The 17,562-nt window shown below is 35.7% G+C and overlaps 1 protein-coding gene across 4 annotated transcripts in view; it reads right to left on the reverse strand.

Moving 5' to 3' along the window:
- LOC124408374 (protein roadkill) overlaps nt 1–15,272 on the reverse strand; it is a 32,000-nt gene extending 16,728 nt beyond the window's left edge. For all 4 annotated transcript variants that reach the window (XM_046885274.1, XM_046885273.1, XM_046885271.1 and 1 more), the window contains exons 1-2: nt 15,098–15,272; nt 14,557–14,847 (exon numbers count right to left, since the gene is read on the reverse strand). In XM_046885274.1, coding sequence (XP_046741230.1) covers nt 14,557–14,570 — 14 coding nt within the window. In that variant the 5' untranslated portion in view covers nt 14,571–14,847; nt 15,098–15,272. The remainder of the gene's footprint in view (nt 1–14,556; nt 14,848–15,097) is intronic.
- Between the last annotated feature and the right edge of the window lie 2,290 nt (nt 15,273–17,562).

The following is a 17,562-nucleotide window of genomic DNA, read 5'->3' on the forward strand; positions in this document are numbered from 1 at the left end:
CAAGGAAAATACTTTTTTGAAAACAAGTCTGAAACGACTTGACAAATTTTTCTGAGAATCTGATCGGTTGTTCGGAGTTGAAAAAACCTGCAAGAATCGAGACTAAATATATATGTAGTCGAGTAAACAATTGATGAAAACATGTTAAGATGGTCGAAGATAATTCTCTTAAAATCTCAAAAAACGTGATGATACCTGTATTGAAAATTGAACATTTCATTATATCCATCCGTACGATGATGTAACGATCTCCGTTTTTCTCGTGAGTATTCAAAAAAGCGAAAGTCTTAATATTTGTTTAAAATCCATTGTTTTCCACTATTACCCTTAGAGTTGCTAATTATTGCGCAAAGTCAACTTTTGTAAAAAAAATAGTATTCTATGGTTTTCGGTGTCGCTGATTACGAATCTGAATTGAGATTTGAAAAATTGGGTTCGCGGAAGTGAGTGAAATACTTAATTGCCATAACGACTCAGAGAAAAACTTAAAAAAATAATCAAGATGGTACAAATTTTGTGGATTCACATGTTCCGAGACTCGAAGGAACAAAAGCCCTTTTCTCATGGTCGTGACTGCCGGTTGTTGGCTGGTCGTCACGTCGTTGGTCAGATCAGTCCGATGACCTCAGTTGTGAGCTTTGGCCCACGTGAGTTTTCTTGTCACGTGCAGAGGGGCTACACCGCCATAAATGCCTACCTAGCATCAACTTTAACTTCAACTTCAACTTCCTTTTCTTCGCTCATCCTATATACAGGGTGGCCACTTGAATCTCGAGATAATTAATACACGGCGCAAAAAGTTCCGTGACTTCTTTGATTTTAGGATGTGAAAATTGGAAGAAAAAAAAAACATATAGACATGTTGATTAACGTTTTTTATTGTAAATTAGTTGAGTTTTTCAATGCCTTATATAAATAATAAGTAAAGAATCTGATCTCAGCTTCAACGCAAAATTTTATATTTAATTAAACAAAATTCACAGACCTAATTTTTTCGAGTGTTATCTTCTTTTCGAATTTTACTAAAAGTAATTAAAAATCGATCTTGACATATTTGAAAAGTGGAATAATCTTAGAAATCGAATCAATCGTATATCATGTCTTTTCCAATCTTTGATTAATTTTTAGCATTGATACTTTTCGCGTACTTAAAATAAATATTTCTATAAGAACATAACTGAAAACGAAGAGAGGCTATTAATTTTATGCCCAAACAGATTACACCTAAATTTACGTCAATTATTGAATGAAGTATAAATAGAAATTGTAAAGTGAGAAATGTTCGAGCGGTAGAGAAAAAAAAACTAGTCGTACTATATCTTATACTTTCACTTTATTCTAAATAAATGGCTGTTTAGACGATATTATTATTCAAGTACTACAAAAAAAAAAAAAAAAAAACTGAAACTCAAGAAATTGATACAGTCATATTATTTTATCCAAATTCTCTTCTAAACAACTCCAAAATTTCTATGTTCTAAATTAGACTTTTCTTGATGACAGATATTATTTTTAATCAAGATAATAATATTGTAAGCATACTTTGTAATAATCATATACATCAGCGCGTTTTTAATGGAAGTAAATATGTATATGTATTTATACCATAGTGCAAAGAGCGTTAATTAACTTATGCTAATTGGCATTCCGAGATGCGGAAATAACGTCCGTCTGCGGCGTTGCAACATTATTTCGTTAAATCCGGACGAAACTGGAAATAACAAGGAGAAAAGCCAACAGACTGACTAACTGGCCTCGCATTTTCCGCGACTGAAAGTGATTTGTGATAATTAGTAATGAGAGAGGGAAAAAGAAGGAAGGAAGAGAGAAAAAAAAAACCGTGAAGAATCGCGTCGAAGACGTTCGAAATTTCGATAATTATTCGCATAAAATAATTTGATGAGGAATTATGAATAAGGTGAACAGAAAAATTCGATTGAGACGAGGATAACAAAAATAAATAACATTTTTTTTTACGAGTAGAGTTACGCTACTGATTCTGAGCTTGCCGTAAGACGATACGCATTTTTTATTTTTTATTTACTTCATTTTGTTTTTTTGTTTTTTTTGTTTTTTTGTTTTTGTTTTTTGCATCCAGATTTGCGTTAAAGTCAACAAGTGACATTTAGAGTCAATAATAATATACGCGGCGTCTGCATAAGTGGAAATTTTTATACTATACTATATAGTAAGATACCATCGAACAATTCCATTTATTATTACATGCCGAATAAAATAAAATTCTGCAAAATAATCTGATAGTTACAGATTCCATTCATCCGATTTTAATAAATATTTTAAAACTATAAATTTTTAAATCGCATTGAAATTTCTAGTTTATTTTTAATTCAATTATTATTATTATCACTAATTGAATTCATTGTATTATCGAATCACTTATTCGCACGCTGTTTTGAAAAGTGCAACATGAGAGGGGGGAAAAAAAAAAAAAAAAAAAAAAAAAAAAACTCGAATCTATCGATAAAAATCAATATATGTAAATCATTTGAAGAATAATGTTGAATAATGAGAACGAGAGCCAGAAGTTATACTGAAATAGAAAAGTGTAGATAAGTGAAAGGTAAGTGTAGATAGGCACAAAGGTTCGGAGAACGCGTAAGCAAAACTAGCTGTTGTTATCCAATCGTAACCGAGAGCCTGTAAAAGTACGACCGACGACATTTCTATAGTTTCCCACCGTTAACTTTCACTCTCGAGTTACACAACACGAACACACATACACATACATACACAGCGGTATACCGGGTGTCGCAAAAGTGTCAAATTCAGGTTTTATGGAGCAGCTTGAACGGCGTGGAAAAAATGTTCGATTAGCTTATAAGTTTGATTTTCACAAGGATTTTCATAAGTACCAATGAATGAATGAATAAATGAATGATAAACGAAAAAGTAAAAACAGACGTGGGATGAAAAAAAAAAAAAAAAATATTCCCTAAATTTTTTTTTCGATTGCAACAATCTCCTTCAAATCTTTATCATTACGAGTAGAATCATTAACAAACATCCTCGATGATGTAAAACGTGATAACGAATTTCGCACAGTAATTTATACGTACGAAACGATTTTGTCGTTTGATAAAATATGAAGCGAAGATTTTTCATTCGCTTTTTAAGAAACCAATGAGAAAAATATAAGTACAATTCATAAGACTATACAGACGGTTGGATTAATAAACGTTATATATTATATAAAAATTTTGAGTAAATGAAACAAGTCGATCGAGTTGAGAAAATTAAAATGTGTTCAATTAATTCTTCTTTTCTTCATCGTCAAATTTATAGCAAAAAATTAAATGTCGAAAGTGATTAGCCCATGTTAGGCAAGGTTCGGTTAGTTTGAGAAAACAGTTGCTCCACAGCTTACATATATATGTATATATATAATTATTTTATTATATTATACATACGTATATATATATATATATATAAATAAGGCGGAAGTTGATGAGAAGAGAATTAACGACGTGAAAGTAGAACAGCTCTCGGTTAAATGGCTGGGGGGCAAGGAAGCAGAGTGAAAACTGTTCAAACTGTTGATCCTGCATATCTAAGCCGAGTTTCTCGCTAAAACCACGAATCGCAATCGCGCGATGCAAAAATTTTTTACAACTTTCTCAAGCCATTGTGCAAGAATTAGAAAAATTTTCAAACGACATAAAAATCCCTTTTGTTTTCCGCCTATGATAAATATCATTTTTATCACACGTGCATGAAAAGTGACTGCATCAATCAGGGTGTCCAGTATATATTCATGGAAATTATAGAATCAAGGAATTCTCAGGGAATTTAATATCCCCTGGAAAAAATCTGGAAATCTCAGGGAATTTCACGTCGCATTTGAAATATAATAATTTTCATCCTAGGTTCATAAAAATTTATCCATTTGGTAAGAAAAAACAAATTTTTCATTCAACTTTCAGGCAATGCTCATGAACCAAGCACTGATTTCTTAAAAATTGTACGTTCTAGCGAATTCTTACAAATTCGTCTTACAATGAGCTGTGCTCTAGTCAAATATAGAATATTCTTGTTCACATAACTGTTGTATTTTTCAATTATTGTGTACATGAGAATAAACTGGATAAATATAATGACTCTTGTCCGAAAAACCTAAAATTCTCAGGGAATTACGTTTTCGCAAATAACTGGACGCCCACGAAAGTAGCCAACTTCACCTCAGTTCCCTCAGAAAAATCCTTATCATAAATCCAGCTCTATATATACGTACATCGATGGGAAAACTCACGTTTTAAAGCACAACTTTTATTCATCCAACATATTAAAAGCAGAACGAAATACATAGTCAAGTTTTACGAAAAAGTTAACATGTATAATCGAAATCAGCTTGTGAAGTGGCAGAGAGTCAAGGCTAATGCGTGTAAAGTAAGTACATGATAAGACCCAAGGGCGTTGCGGAATAATCGCTGACGGTAAAACGCAACTAATGTATTATACTTTGTGTATATATACCTATATAGACTCACACGTAGGATAAGTAAGTATATAAATAGATTACAAATAGACGATTCTTCACCTACACGCGCAATTAAAAGCACTGTACATAGATGATACAGACATTAGATGTATTATTATTTAACGCTAACATTCCTCAAACTGTATTTTTTTCAATATATTCAAGTGAGCAACGTTATACTGAGGAAAACGGTTATTTCGCGATCCTGAAATTGTCTGAAATTCAGTCAAACGGTATAATAAAACAAAACACAGTTATACTTCCGGATCTCATATCCCTCAAAGTCGTTGTAAAATTAAGAGAATAGTCATTTTTTTTTTTTTTTTTTTTTTTCACTATACATAATAAAACAAAACAAAGAAAAAGAAGAAGAAGAAGAAGAAACAGGCAAAAATCTAAATGGTGCAGAAATTTTTGCGATATTAATATTGTTGTATAGATAATCAAGTTATTTTTTAATTCAAGGTATACCATAAATAATCGATTGTCATTCAATGTTTATCAGTGTATAAAAATATAAGAAATTTAAATAAAAATGGTGATTTTGATGGCGGATTCACGCTTGGATGAAAATAAAAACGAATGAATGTTAAAGTTTGCGAGATCTGTGATTTGCAAACTTTATCCCCCCCCCCCAGCATAAGTTTGCTGAAATGTGAATATGACAAATACGTAGAAAAGTTTAAATAGAGGGAAAAGTTTCTTTTATCCTGTATCTTCTTTCTCTCTTGGCAATTTTACCGATGTTGCGTCCTACTAAAGAAACGGGAACATATCGCGCGCTAATTTGAAAAGTTCTTCACGTGAATGAACGCAATAGGAGCAGCAGCAGCAGCAGCAGCAGCAGCAGCAGAACGGGCCGTGCAAAATAAATCATTTCTCCTTTTCCCGACGCCGCTATAACAAGTGACTTTTTCAAAACTTTCACAGAAAGTACTAAACGACTTTCTTTCTTTTCATTCAATTATTCACATCGTGAGTAATTGCAATATCTACAGGCACAAAGTTTTTGCGTTATTATTATTCATCGAGGAACGTTGTTTGAAAAATATTACGATCTATGTGGAAAAAAAAAAGTTCCCTTTTCAAAATTCTCAATATATAATTTGATTTTTTTTTTTTTAACATTGTTAAAAATTTCCCAATAGTTGTCTCAAAACTTCTAAAAGTGAAAAATGAAATTTTTGAAAACCGTTGGAAAATTATAATGAAAAAAAAAAAAAAAATCTTCATCCCTATCGTGAGAAAATTTTTTGTTTAATGGGTTCACACGGATGTGAATTTCTACGATATATCTTCACTCGGTATGGCCGGGTTGAATAAACTTCAGCGAATCTTTTACCGCTACAATACTTATTTGTCATCGCCCATAGGTTTAAAATACAAGTTGTAAATATTTGTTGTTGTATGTATGTATACGAGTCACAGTTTTATCACGTGATCGAGATTTTGCAACAAAGATACTTGTAAAAAAAATACGTACATGCATACGCGTTACTTGTAACAAAGAAATTTTCGATGTTTCAAACTTATATATACGTTCCTTATTTCCCGCTGATTATTATTATTCATTTCTTCCGCTATCGATAAGCACTTTTCAATACCGATAAAATAGAGTTACAAAACTACACGAGCATACGGAAAATATTTCTATTCCTTCCACCCATTCGTTTTTATATTTGTAAAATAATCTACGTATTCACACATACATATTTATATATATATATATATATATATATATATGTAAGTTATCAAGGTCGACCAAATCACGGATAAAAAAGAAAAAATTTCCCGTGTAAATTTTTCATTCATGACCGCATTTAATTGATTAAATAATAAACTGTATTATATATACAGCCGGTTTTGTATTACGAGAAACTTAGTATGTATTTCTTACATAACCAATACGAATAATATTCGATACGATTTATACGCTATTTTTCTTATTCCATCAATAATATTCTACATCAAGTACCTTCCTTCAACAAAATCGTAAAAATTACGATAAACGGTACAATAAATCAAAATATCCATTTCTCAAAACTTCAAAAAGTAAACTTCATACAATTAATGAAATACATACTCAATAGATTTTAAAAGTTTTGTAATAATTGCAAATTGTTTTTTTTTCTCTTTCTTCTTGTTATTTGCGAACGGCGGTGGCGGAGGGGGGGGGGGGGGAGGATGATATTTAGTTGCGTGAAAAAACAAGTGTGTCAATAATTTCAATGTAGTTTTCTAAAAGTTCAAGGGATTGAACATCCCCCCCCCCCCCCCACCCCCGACCCTGCGAGAATTTGAAATTCATGATAATTTCTTTACCAAGTGAATTTGAAAAACAAAACAAAATAGAGAGAAAAAAAAAAAAAAAAAAAAAAGTTACACAGAATTCCAGATTCTCCAGCTTTTCCATTTATTTTTTTTTATTTTTTTTTTTTCTTCTTCATCTGCACCGACACGCCACGCCTCTGAAAGACTCCTCCACCACCACTGACGCGATATTTGTGTGTACCGTATATATATAAGTTTGCGGCGGCGACGACGACGACGACGGACGACGACGAAGACGCGACCGTCGCGCGTTGAGCTTTGCAAATTGACCGTGAGTCTCAAGGTCGTCCGGTATTCCGCACGGCCCGGAGATCAACGGCCTGACCATGGATGATGGTGGTGGTGGTGGTGGTGGTGGTGGTGGTGGTGGTGGTGGGCCCCGTCTTTCCCACTCCGACGAGGAATGGGACCTTTCAGAAATTCAAGCAACTTACGAGGCGAGTATAAATTTGGGACCGTGGCGTGCGGGCCCATTATTTCGCTGTCTTTGTTGCCGACGATCCTTTGGCCGAAATGGAAACAAAGAGAGAATGAGGAGGAGAAAGGGGGGGGGGGGGGGGGAGGGAAGTTGGAATAATAATAAAACAAAGGATCGAGGACTTTTGGCCAACTACTTGTAAAAGTGTGGAATCGTTCTCGGTATTGGATTAAACTTGTAAAAAGTTCCCGAAATTATTGTAAAAAGGGAAGCAACGGTTTCTTTTTTTTTTTTTGTTTTTTCTTAACTCGTAAAATCGTGAATTTAATATTATAATTAGAAACTTCTCGACGAAACACAATTCTTCGTTTTTTTTTTTTTTTTTTTTTTTTATCACATCGGTTAACCAAAAGCTCAGCTTTTGTTTCATTTTAATATGGTTCAGCGGTTAGTTCACGTTGATAAAAAACGAGTCGTTAGAGTTTTTTCAATTGAGGATTGTTACTCGTGTATCGTTAAAAAACTTGGCGATGCGGTTGAATTTTTTTTTTCTTTTTTTTAAATCGTTCCTTTCAATTTACGAAATTTTTTTTTACGAAATACGACAATTGTTGGAAAAAAATTCACTTCAAAGCAAATCTCTTTGCGATACCTAATTAGATATAAATAAGGATCACTTTTAGAGGTTTGAGTTTGTAAAAAGTTTTTTTGGAATTCTCAAGAAACGTCACTTGTTCGAATCTCCTATTAAAACTGACTTCCTTTTTCACCTTTAAAGAATTTGTTTCCTTGAATTTTTCATCTTTTTTTCCCCCTCAATAATGATGACGTAAGTTGGCATAAATATCCAACATTTCTCGAATTCCGTTTATAGTTTTATATAGAATCAAAATTCGCCTTTGGCACTAAAATCAAAAAGGTGTTGAACGTTGCTCTCTCTCTCTCTCTCTGTATTGTTTATTCATCTTCGTATACATAACTCAACGCGTTATACTCAATAGCAAACCGCACTTGCGTATACATATTAAATGTATTTGAAGTTCAAGCGTCAAGGTTAACCGGGGTTCTTCTCTACGTAGGATTGGGAATAAATTCGATGGTGGGTATAAGCCATAAGGTATATATTCAAAACGTGCTGAAATGAGTTTCGTGGAAGGTCTGAACCTTCGCTCAGGCTTCAACAAAAAGCGAATCAATAAACGGCCGAAAAGCAATTCACTCCCCACGCATTCGAATGCACAGTGTATTCACAATCAGCAGTGCGAGAATGATTTAAACCGTAATTAACAGATTGCTAATATTGTTGAGTGTATAAAAAAAAACACACACACATATAAGTATAGTTGGAAACTCCATGTCCAACGTACAGGTACAAAGGTCTTCAAATAATTTAGCATTTGGATTAGCATTTCCTAGGTTAAACATTGAAAATTGTAATTGTGTAACCATTAGGGTGGCGCAAAAAAACTGACTATTTTTTTTTTTTTCGAGTCTCGTGTGACAAAATGATAGTTTTTGATGTTTTAAGAGCCCAATCCAAAGGACAGTTCAAAAGAAAAAAAATTTAAGAGGTCGCTCCACATTTTTTAAAACGCCAGAAATCGTCAAAAATCGATTTTTTATTTTTTTATTTTTTTTTCTCGTTACGGTATAATTTTACAAAAAAAAATAAGTTCCCGAAAGTTTCAGTTCAAAATTTGATTTTTGAAAGGTCGCTCATAATTTTTTGTCAATTTTTTGCTGCATTTCTTTAGATCTTTTCGAGCGACCTTTTAATATTCATATTAAAATTTCATAAATTTTTTTTCTTCTATTTAGTAAGAAAGAATCGATAACAATACACCACGACATGAATTAAAAATCAAACAAAATACTGAAAATATAATTTTTTCAATTTAATTTTTTGACGATTTTTGACATTTAAAAAAATTTTGAGCGACCTCTTAAAATATTTTTTTGAACTGTCCTTTGGAGTGGGCTCTTAAAACATGAAAAACTAACATTTTGTCACACGAGACTCTATAAAAAAAAAAAAATAGTCGGTTTTTTTGCACCACCCTAGTAACCATGAACTGTATGATTTGTGTAACCATAATGAATACGTATGGTTTCATAGTTACAATGGTTATTATGAATACATCATAACCATTTTGGATGGAAAGGTCCACGTTTTCCAGGTGCAATACCTCTGTCTTCTATCTCTCCCTCTTTCCGTTTTATTGTCTCTCTCATACTTTCGCCGTTAGAAAGCGTTCTTTAGTACCTAGTCCCAAAGTCCCGGGGTAAGGAAAAATTTTCAAACCCACTCGCCACTATCCGTACCGCCGTCCAACATTCTATCTCACAACTACCACCAGCCCATTGTTAATATATATTTATATATATATATATATATATATATATATATATATATATATATATATATATATATATATATATATATAGCTATGTCACGAATGCAGTGTGTAAAGTAAAAGGATAATGGAGAGAGTAGAAAAGATTCGAGGCTGTGAGCGTCGGCCTCCTGCAGACGATGGTTGGGTTCATCCTTTTGCAGGTAAAACTGCAGACAGACTTGTTCTGGTCCGATGAGAGAATTTCCAAGAATTTTTCTCCCGCTTTGAATAGACTTCATCAACATCTGTCGACTTCGCTTGGGTGTCCAGATGTCTTAAAGGGCGGTGTTGAAATTCCGAATTTGAAAAGTTCCCAAGGCGCCAGACGTCAAAATATATTTTGGTGGCGAAACTTGAGGTAAAGAAATCAAACTTTAACGAAACATCAAAGTTCGGAACTTCAAACTCGCCCGATTTGGTTAGCTTTGACAAATTCCTGAAGAAGGAGGTGAAGAAGACGAAGTTTATAATGATGATGATGATGATGATGATGATGACGATGATGGAGGGACGAGGGTGGATAGCTGTAAAAGAAGGACGACAGCTTCCAGCCCTCTTCTGCCCTTGACGCCCACGTCTGATGGCGGAGACCTCATTCCGTCCTTCTTTTCCTTCTTTTCCTTCTCGTCTCTCTTCATTTCTTCCTTTGTGTCCAACTCGTTTAAAATTCACCCCACACCCATGTGAAAGGAAACTTACTGCCATAGTATTTCTTCGAATGCATATAAGCATGGTTGGGTGATGTATTGTGTACGTTCTTGATTTTTGGTAATACAATTTTCGACAATTAGAAAGAAACTTCAATGTTTCTACAAGCACACGTAGTACCAAAGGAAATTAGTGTCGATAGAGTATGTTTTTGATGAGGAGATAACTATTCAACGTGACAGTGTAGTTTGTCATACAAAGTTTCCTGGTAATTTCAAAACCGTAATCTCATCGTTTAGTTGACTACATTTTTTCGGTGTTTAATAACGCCTTGACATAGTTTTATGATTGCACCAGCTTCAAATTAACGCAACGCATTATAGTATAAACTTTATCGTTTGTAAGACTACAGGATTCATGTTCATTTTGTAACGAGAAGCATATTCTTCGGTTAAGATAGAAAATGGAAGTAGTTCGTGAACCCTTTAACACAGTAAGTACAACCGAGAGTTTCCCCACCATTTTTCTTTCCAACTCTTGTACCTACACGATGAAAGAGTATTTTCCTGGTGTTGAAAGGCTACAGCTGCCTGAATGATGACAACACTCGATTTCATTTCTTTCAAAAGCTATTAATAAACAAAATATTCGCATGAAACACGGTTAACTTTTCCAAGTCGTCACACAGATTCTAGTATATAGCGCGGCATAAATCACGCCAAACTTACGAAAAACCACGCGGATTAGCGACACACTTTGCACACACATGCAATGTGTGAATAAGATTTCGATTTTTGGCAGTGTTTCAATAGTTGACACGACGATACGATTTGAAGATGTTGTCTAGATATACTTAAAAGAAGGTGTACCATCAACGACTCATGATTAGGTATTTCATTCTGGCCTCAGTCCTAAAATTCATATTTTCTCTCACCAAAGTTGGATGAAAATGTGGTTTCAAAAATTGAGTAACCTAAAATTGAAAAACGAACACGAGTTAACGAGTTTCGAAATGAGAATACAACACGTAAAGAAAAAGGAAAATGAAAGGTAATTCATGTCGAATTCGTCCCACGCTCGTTTCACAAGTAAGAACAAATATTTTTCTACTTCACAGTCGTGATATCGCATCAGTGTGTATACCAAAAGGTAGGAATTATGCATGCAACGGTTCTTTTATTATCTCAGGGCAATGAATGCCGGGTATATAATAGGCTGGACGATGGCATTTAGTATAGGCAAGCAGGCGTATACGCGACTAAAGTAGAACTCGACGTAGCTCTTGGCTTCAACGCGGTGCATGCATCGCGTATAATATATTATCTGGGGCAGAGAGACAAGTATTTCTCTTCAATCCTCCAGGTTTGTGGCCTCCTCGTAACTTTGGGGCCATAGTCGACGACTACAGTTTCCAATTTACTTGAACGATTCGAATTACCCTCATTTCCGTTTTTATTCTCTCCACGAGTCGTCGAATTGCCGTTGAAGGAATCATCCAAACTTCTTTCAATGGTATCAAGAAATAACTTCGTAACGCATAGTTGGTACAGTTTTATAGGACCCAGAAACTGTAATATATATGTATAATATCGCTACTGAAATTCATCCGAATATTTGCCTAAACAATTTCACTGATTTCTTGTGATCGTTCCAACTGCTGCATGATTCAAACGCTTTTTCTGACCACAAATTCAGAGCGACCTGTCAAACTTTGTCTCCGAGTATATGATCAGATCCAAGGATTCTGGCGATCGCTAGTCAAGATTTAAGACCCTCATTTATACGAAACGAAGTTTAAGCTGCACGTCGTTAAAACCGTTTCGCACCTGCCTCCGTATCGGAACACCTTGCATCGGGTATATCGATGCTAAATAAAACGCTGAAATTACCAGCAACGCAAAAATTTTTATTGAGGCTGATTTTCGAATCCATACATATGTACGTGGATAAACGTGGCTCTCGTCTTTAGAAATGAAGTATAAATTCGCAGAATGTGTTTTGCACCGCGGTGGGTGGTCTGTGAAATGGCTTCGCCGCGTCCTTTCGTTCAAAAACATGAAACTCTGCTAAAGACGCGGCTCACTTTTCAACGTTTTTAACGGCAAGCTCAACCGAAAGTAAGCCAAGTTTACTGAATTTAACGTAGAAAGATGGTGAAACTTCGTAAGTTTGTTTCTAAAGAAAAAAAAAAGAAACCTGACTTTCTTTCACCTTCGCGTATTCCAGAAATTTATCAAAAATCTGATGAGTTATAAAAAACCACTTGAAATACGTTCATTTTCACTTCAATAGCTATTGATTACGAGGTTGAAGTCATTAAAGTTACAAGGTAACTAATGATTGAAAAAAAAATGACTACTTTCCACCTTTGGAATGACTTTGAAATAATTGCGTTTGCAAAACATGACTATTTCAATGCCGCGTCACAGTTTACTCAATTTTCAAGCGACATTAATATTGCGAAATACAGAATTTTCTTTCAAACGTATCTTTAGGATATAACGTTAAATCGAAGTTCAACCTCATCAACTATCATTGAATGGGACAAATTTCATTATCAGTCAGAAAAATGTGATTCACACAGTGATTGTTGGTAATGTTGTGGCATGTTCAACCGTCTCAAGTAGGCAACATGTATCTAAAGCAGGTGTTGGGATAGATGTAACATCCATAACCTACAATGTCAGTGAAAACTAAATATAAACTAGAGCATACTTGAGCGCTGACACATCGGAAAACGGGTGAACTTAGCTGGTTAAGTTACAGTTAGAAATGTGTGTAAACTTGACAAACGGTTTCATTCCCGCAGCGATGACAGTTTATAGATTATTTAAATAGACGAAGGCAAAAAGTTGGAGGTTCAAATTCCTAATCACTTGAAGTTGGTCGCGATTGTATCACGAATGCATATCAAACGCAGTTTATTTAATTTTCTAGATATATGGCATCAAACATATGTAAATATTTTTTTATTAATAACATAAAGAAGAGTACAGACATAAGTTTTGTATAACAATATAGTGCATCTTCAGTAATATTTCATTCAAAAGCATATAACAGTGTAACGAAAGCCTCGTTATTCCAATTTTCGAAACAACAATGAATAATATTCAAGGATTATAATCACGCGTATAGGTTCTGGTATTTAAACATATGTATGTACATACATATGGACATACGATCGCAGTAAAGACTGAGCAAACCACGTTGCTAATCTGCGCGAGTAAATATCCGTTATAAATTCCGTACAACAACGACGACGACGTTTCTTGTTCATATCATTCACCGTCGCGCTCGTTTATTCCTTCACGACATATCTCTTTACTTTCTTTTTCGTTTTCCTTTGTCTTCCATGCTTGAGGAGAAACCTAACCTAACTTAACCTAAGCTAACCAACACTATTAAACATGTTTCCTCGTAGTAGAGCGAAACACAAAAAGAGATGATATTGAAGTTAGTAACGTTACCGTAACAATTCATGCCGAGGAAAAACCGTTATTTCGTGATTTTGAAATTGTCTGAAAGTCAGTCAAATCCGTAATAAAACAAAATATACTCATATTTCGGAATCTTAGTTCCTTTCGAATAATTCTAAGATTAGGAAGCAATGTTTCGTTAAAATAACGTTACTAACTTCAACCTTGTAAAGAGAATACAGGTTTTGCTTATGCACCTAGTCTCGTTCGTTCTTTTATCTTCATATTTCACGACTGTGCTGCACCTCAACACGACTAATGAAGGACGTTATGCGGATAATAACCATCGTAAGCATTCGCCGAACACATAAATACGACGAATGGGTGCATAACAATTATGAGAAATGCGTTCATTTAAGACTTGACGACAAAAGGAGAAGAATCACAGAATCTTTTTTTGCACCAATCACCTTCCTCGGTCTTCAAGGCGCCATTTTAATATCCAACATAATTATGTTCAGACTTCATGCCAAACGGCAAACAAAATTCCTATAGTTCCTTTGTCTTACGGAGTGAAGTGCGCTACAGTTCAGTTGTTCCTGATGTCCTTCGACAAGGCACTAAATATTTAGCAATAATTACCAAGAGACATGACGGTGATTACACATTAAAAATGATGGACGAGTGAAGTTGTTCGAGTTTTGTTTGAACCCAGCCAACTCGATGACAAGTGAAGCTTGACTCGCTACAACGTTCAGACATGTGAATCAAGACTTTGTTTGGCCGGATTTGAACACAGGGACATGCACGGATAGATGTAGGGGGCGTAGTAAAAAGATAGAGGTTACGTACCGTGCCAGGGCCATCCTGACATGAGATAATCCAGATATAGACGTCGGTAAGGTATCCAGTATTGTGACCAACGATATCTCACTTCTTGCCACATACACACGACATATAAAAACACGGTATTCTTCTTGTTTTCAACTAAACGTCCGTATCTTCTTTAGATATAATATTATTTTGAAAAACCTGCACCACCTTTATTATCCGTGCTACTTCTCTTCTTCTTACTATTATTACTGTTACTATTATTCTTATATCTCACTGTCAACCCACGTCCTTTGCAACGCAACGCCTCTCCTTCTTATTCTTCAAATAAAATCAACGTTTAAACGAATAATAAACAATTGACAAAACTTTGAAAAAATCGAATCAAAAATCGTTTTCAAACTTCGCAATAAATCGAGCAGCGAGAGTCCTATATCCGGACTTAACACACCGATGCGATGTTAATGAAGAACAAACAAACGAGGCATGAAATAAAATGCGGATCAAGTATACAAGGAGCGTAATTTACAACAGCACAACGAAACCGATAAAAATCGACAACTTTATTATCGCCTGCCTGCCCGCCTGGCTGTAGCTGGTCCTCCTCCTCATTCCGGCACTTTGGTCACCATATCATTGAACAACGACGATCGGTGGGCGCTAAGCGGCTCGGATGCGAGAGCAACTAAGACTTGTCTACCAACTCCGGTCACTGCGCTGGCTCGACTGAAACTGGCCGAGAAACGGGCGCCTGGGGCCCCCACTTCGAGGGGCCCCGATTCGGTAATTTCCGTATCACTTCGGGAGACTTCGGCTCGGCCTCGTCCTCCCCTACGCAGCTACGCGACCCCGCTAACGGCTTCCTCCCCTCCGCGCCAGCGCTGGTCGTTCCAGGGAGCGAATCGCACGGGCCAGGGCCGACGCTCACAGGAAATAGACAGGCGAGGGCACTCGATGTTGGGTGAGTGTGTTTAGTCGGTAGAAGGTAAGCCGACAGCCGGGCCGCCGTGCACAGTCGAACCCCTTTCGTTGGTCGGAATTCGACGATGGGTAATGCGCCGGATTTTACAAGGTGAAGCTTTCCAAAGCTCATCGAGATGAAACTCACTTGACAAAGACAAATTAAGGGAATTAATCGAAATATTTTGTTGTTTTATGAATTTTTTTTTTTATCTTGACAATTTTCTTTTTGGGTTGGTTTTTTTTTTTTTTTTTTTTTTTTTGCTAGAGGTAACTGAATTCTCTGGAAATATAATGGTTAAATAGTATTCCAGAATTTGTTGAACTTATTCGAATCGATATCTCTGTTTCTGCGCGATCATTTTAGTGTGTGTGTGCAGCATAAGGGTTAATATTGAATTTAAACCTTGTTAATAACAACGAGGTAAAAGTCACATTATCCTGCCATATCTTTTGACCAAAAGAATCCTTACAGTTCTTACAATTCGAATGAAAAATAGCTAGTTTAATGTACGAAGAAATTTTCTATAAATGGTCTACTTGTGGAGCAGTCGTTTACGATTTAAATTAGCTATTGTTCGTCAGAATTGAGAAATGAACTATACGAATGTTTCAGTGAAATTCTAGTGTTATAGTTAGATTTCTCTGCCTTTGTTAAAAACGAGGTATTTATAATTGAAATCCAGCGCTTCAAACGTTTTATACTTACCCTTTTTCGATCTGACTGTGCGCCCAAACGTAATTAATGGCAACGAATTTCAGGGAACAAATTATCGGAGTTTTATTATCAGAAGAACGTACGATTACAGACAATTGGCCACATCATCTGATCATGACAGGATGTGAAACCTCGGCACAAATGTTTCTAAGGGAATTCCCCAAACAACATTCATCGCTTCAGAATTTCTCTCAGCTGGTCGGATGAGTTTCACCGAAATCTCGAGCTTCGCGCAGTTGGCATCGACATTCGAGGAGTCATAGAATGTCCATTCCTCTAGAAGGACTCGCTCCAAACCACATGAGGTTACCATCGGTCGTTAAAAGCATCGTCAATGTTAACATACCTGCTATGGTTCAGCAATTACTCGAGCTCTTCAGTAGGCCAAAAATCCCTAGATAATTGAACGATGCCTCTATCTTAAAGCCAGGCAATAAATCGGATCGTTCTAACCTTGCCCAATTTATGGTCAAACGATTTATGGTTAATGGGTTGGATCGTCGAGACGGAGGTTCGACTGTATAACTAGCTGGCAAAGCAATGCGTTCGTATGCTTCTTTTGTCGACAGTTTCAAGGGGCGGGAGAAGGGGGATGGATGAGCAGAGGGACGGCCTCTGACTATGCGGTCTCTTAGTGCTTAGTATGTACAATATGTATGTACATACATGCATGCATGCATTGGACCTACACGTCCGCGATGAAATAATTAAATTAAATTATATCAGCAGAGAAACGTGCGTCTGTGTAGGTTGCACTCATATTCTCAATTGGGCATAGACGCGCCTAGGTATCAAGGTTAATTTTTTCTTTCCTCAGAAGCAGGTGGGGGAGAAATCGGAAGTAACCATAACGTGAGTTACGGTTGTTTCACCTCTGACAGTTTCAAAATCCAATTACTCAGATATCCACTTTCATCTTACACCTTATAATGTCTATCGAAACATATATCAATTTTCTACTTATTCATGTATCTGTTTCTGTTCGAATAAAATTTTCTATATACCTACGTCATATTTGTTCGCAAAATTTCACCTTTATGTTCCCGAGTATATATATATTATTATACTCTAGGCAGTCTATTTGAATGTATATGCATATGTGTATGGTTGTGAGTGTTCCATACGTATTCCGAGTGAAACAACGGCTAAAAACGAAGGGAGAGGGAATTGGAAAACGAAACGAAAGTTATACGGAACTGTGACAAACGCGACCGATGAAGGTTTTCCATCGTTGAACAAGATTCCGCGTGAATAAGCAAAACGCGTATAGCCAGTTTTAAACGGATAGAGAAATACGGGTCGTGCCTCGGATTAAGTATGGATTGTGCGACATTTTCGAGCAGGTATAC

Source organism: Diprion similis, chromosome 7, assembly GCF_021155765.1.
Source record: "Diprion similis isolate iyDipSimi1 chromosome 7, iyDipSimi1.1, whole genome shotgun sequence".
NCBI classification, from domain to species: Eukaryota; Metazoa; Arthropoda; class Insecta; order Hymenoptera; family Diprionidae; genus Diprion; species Diprion similis.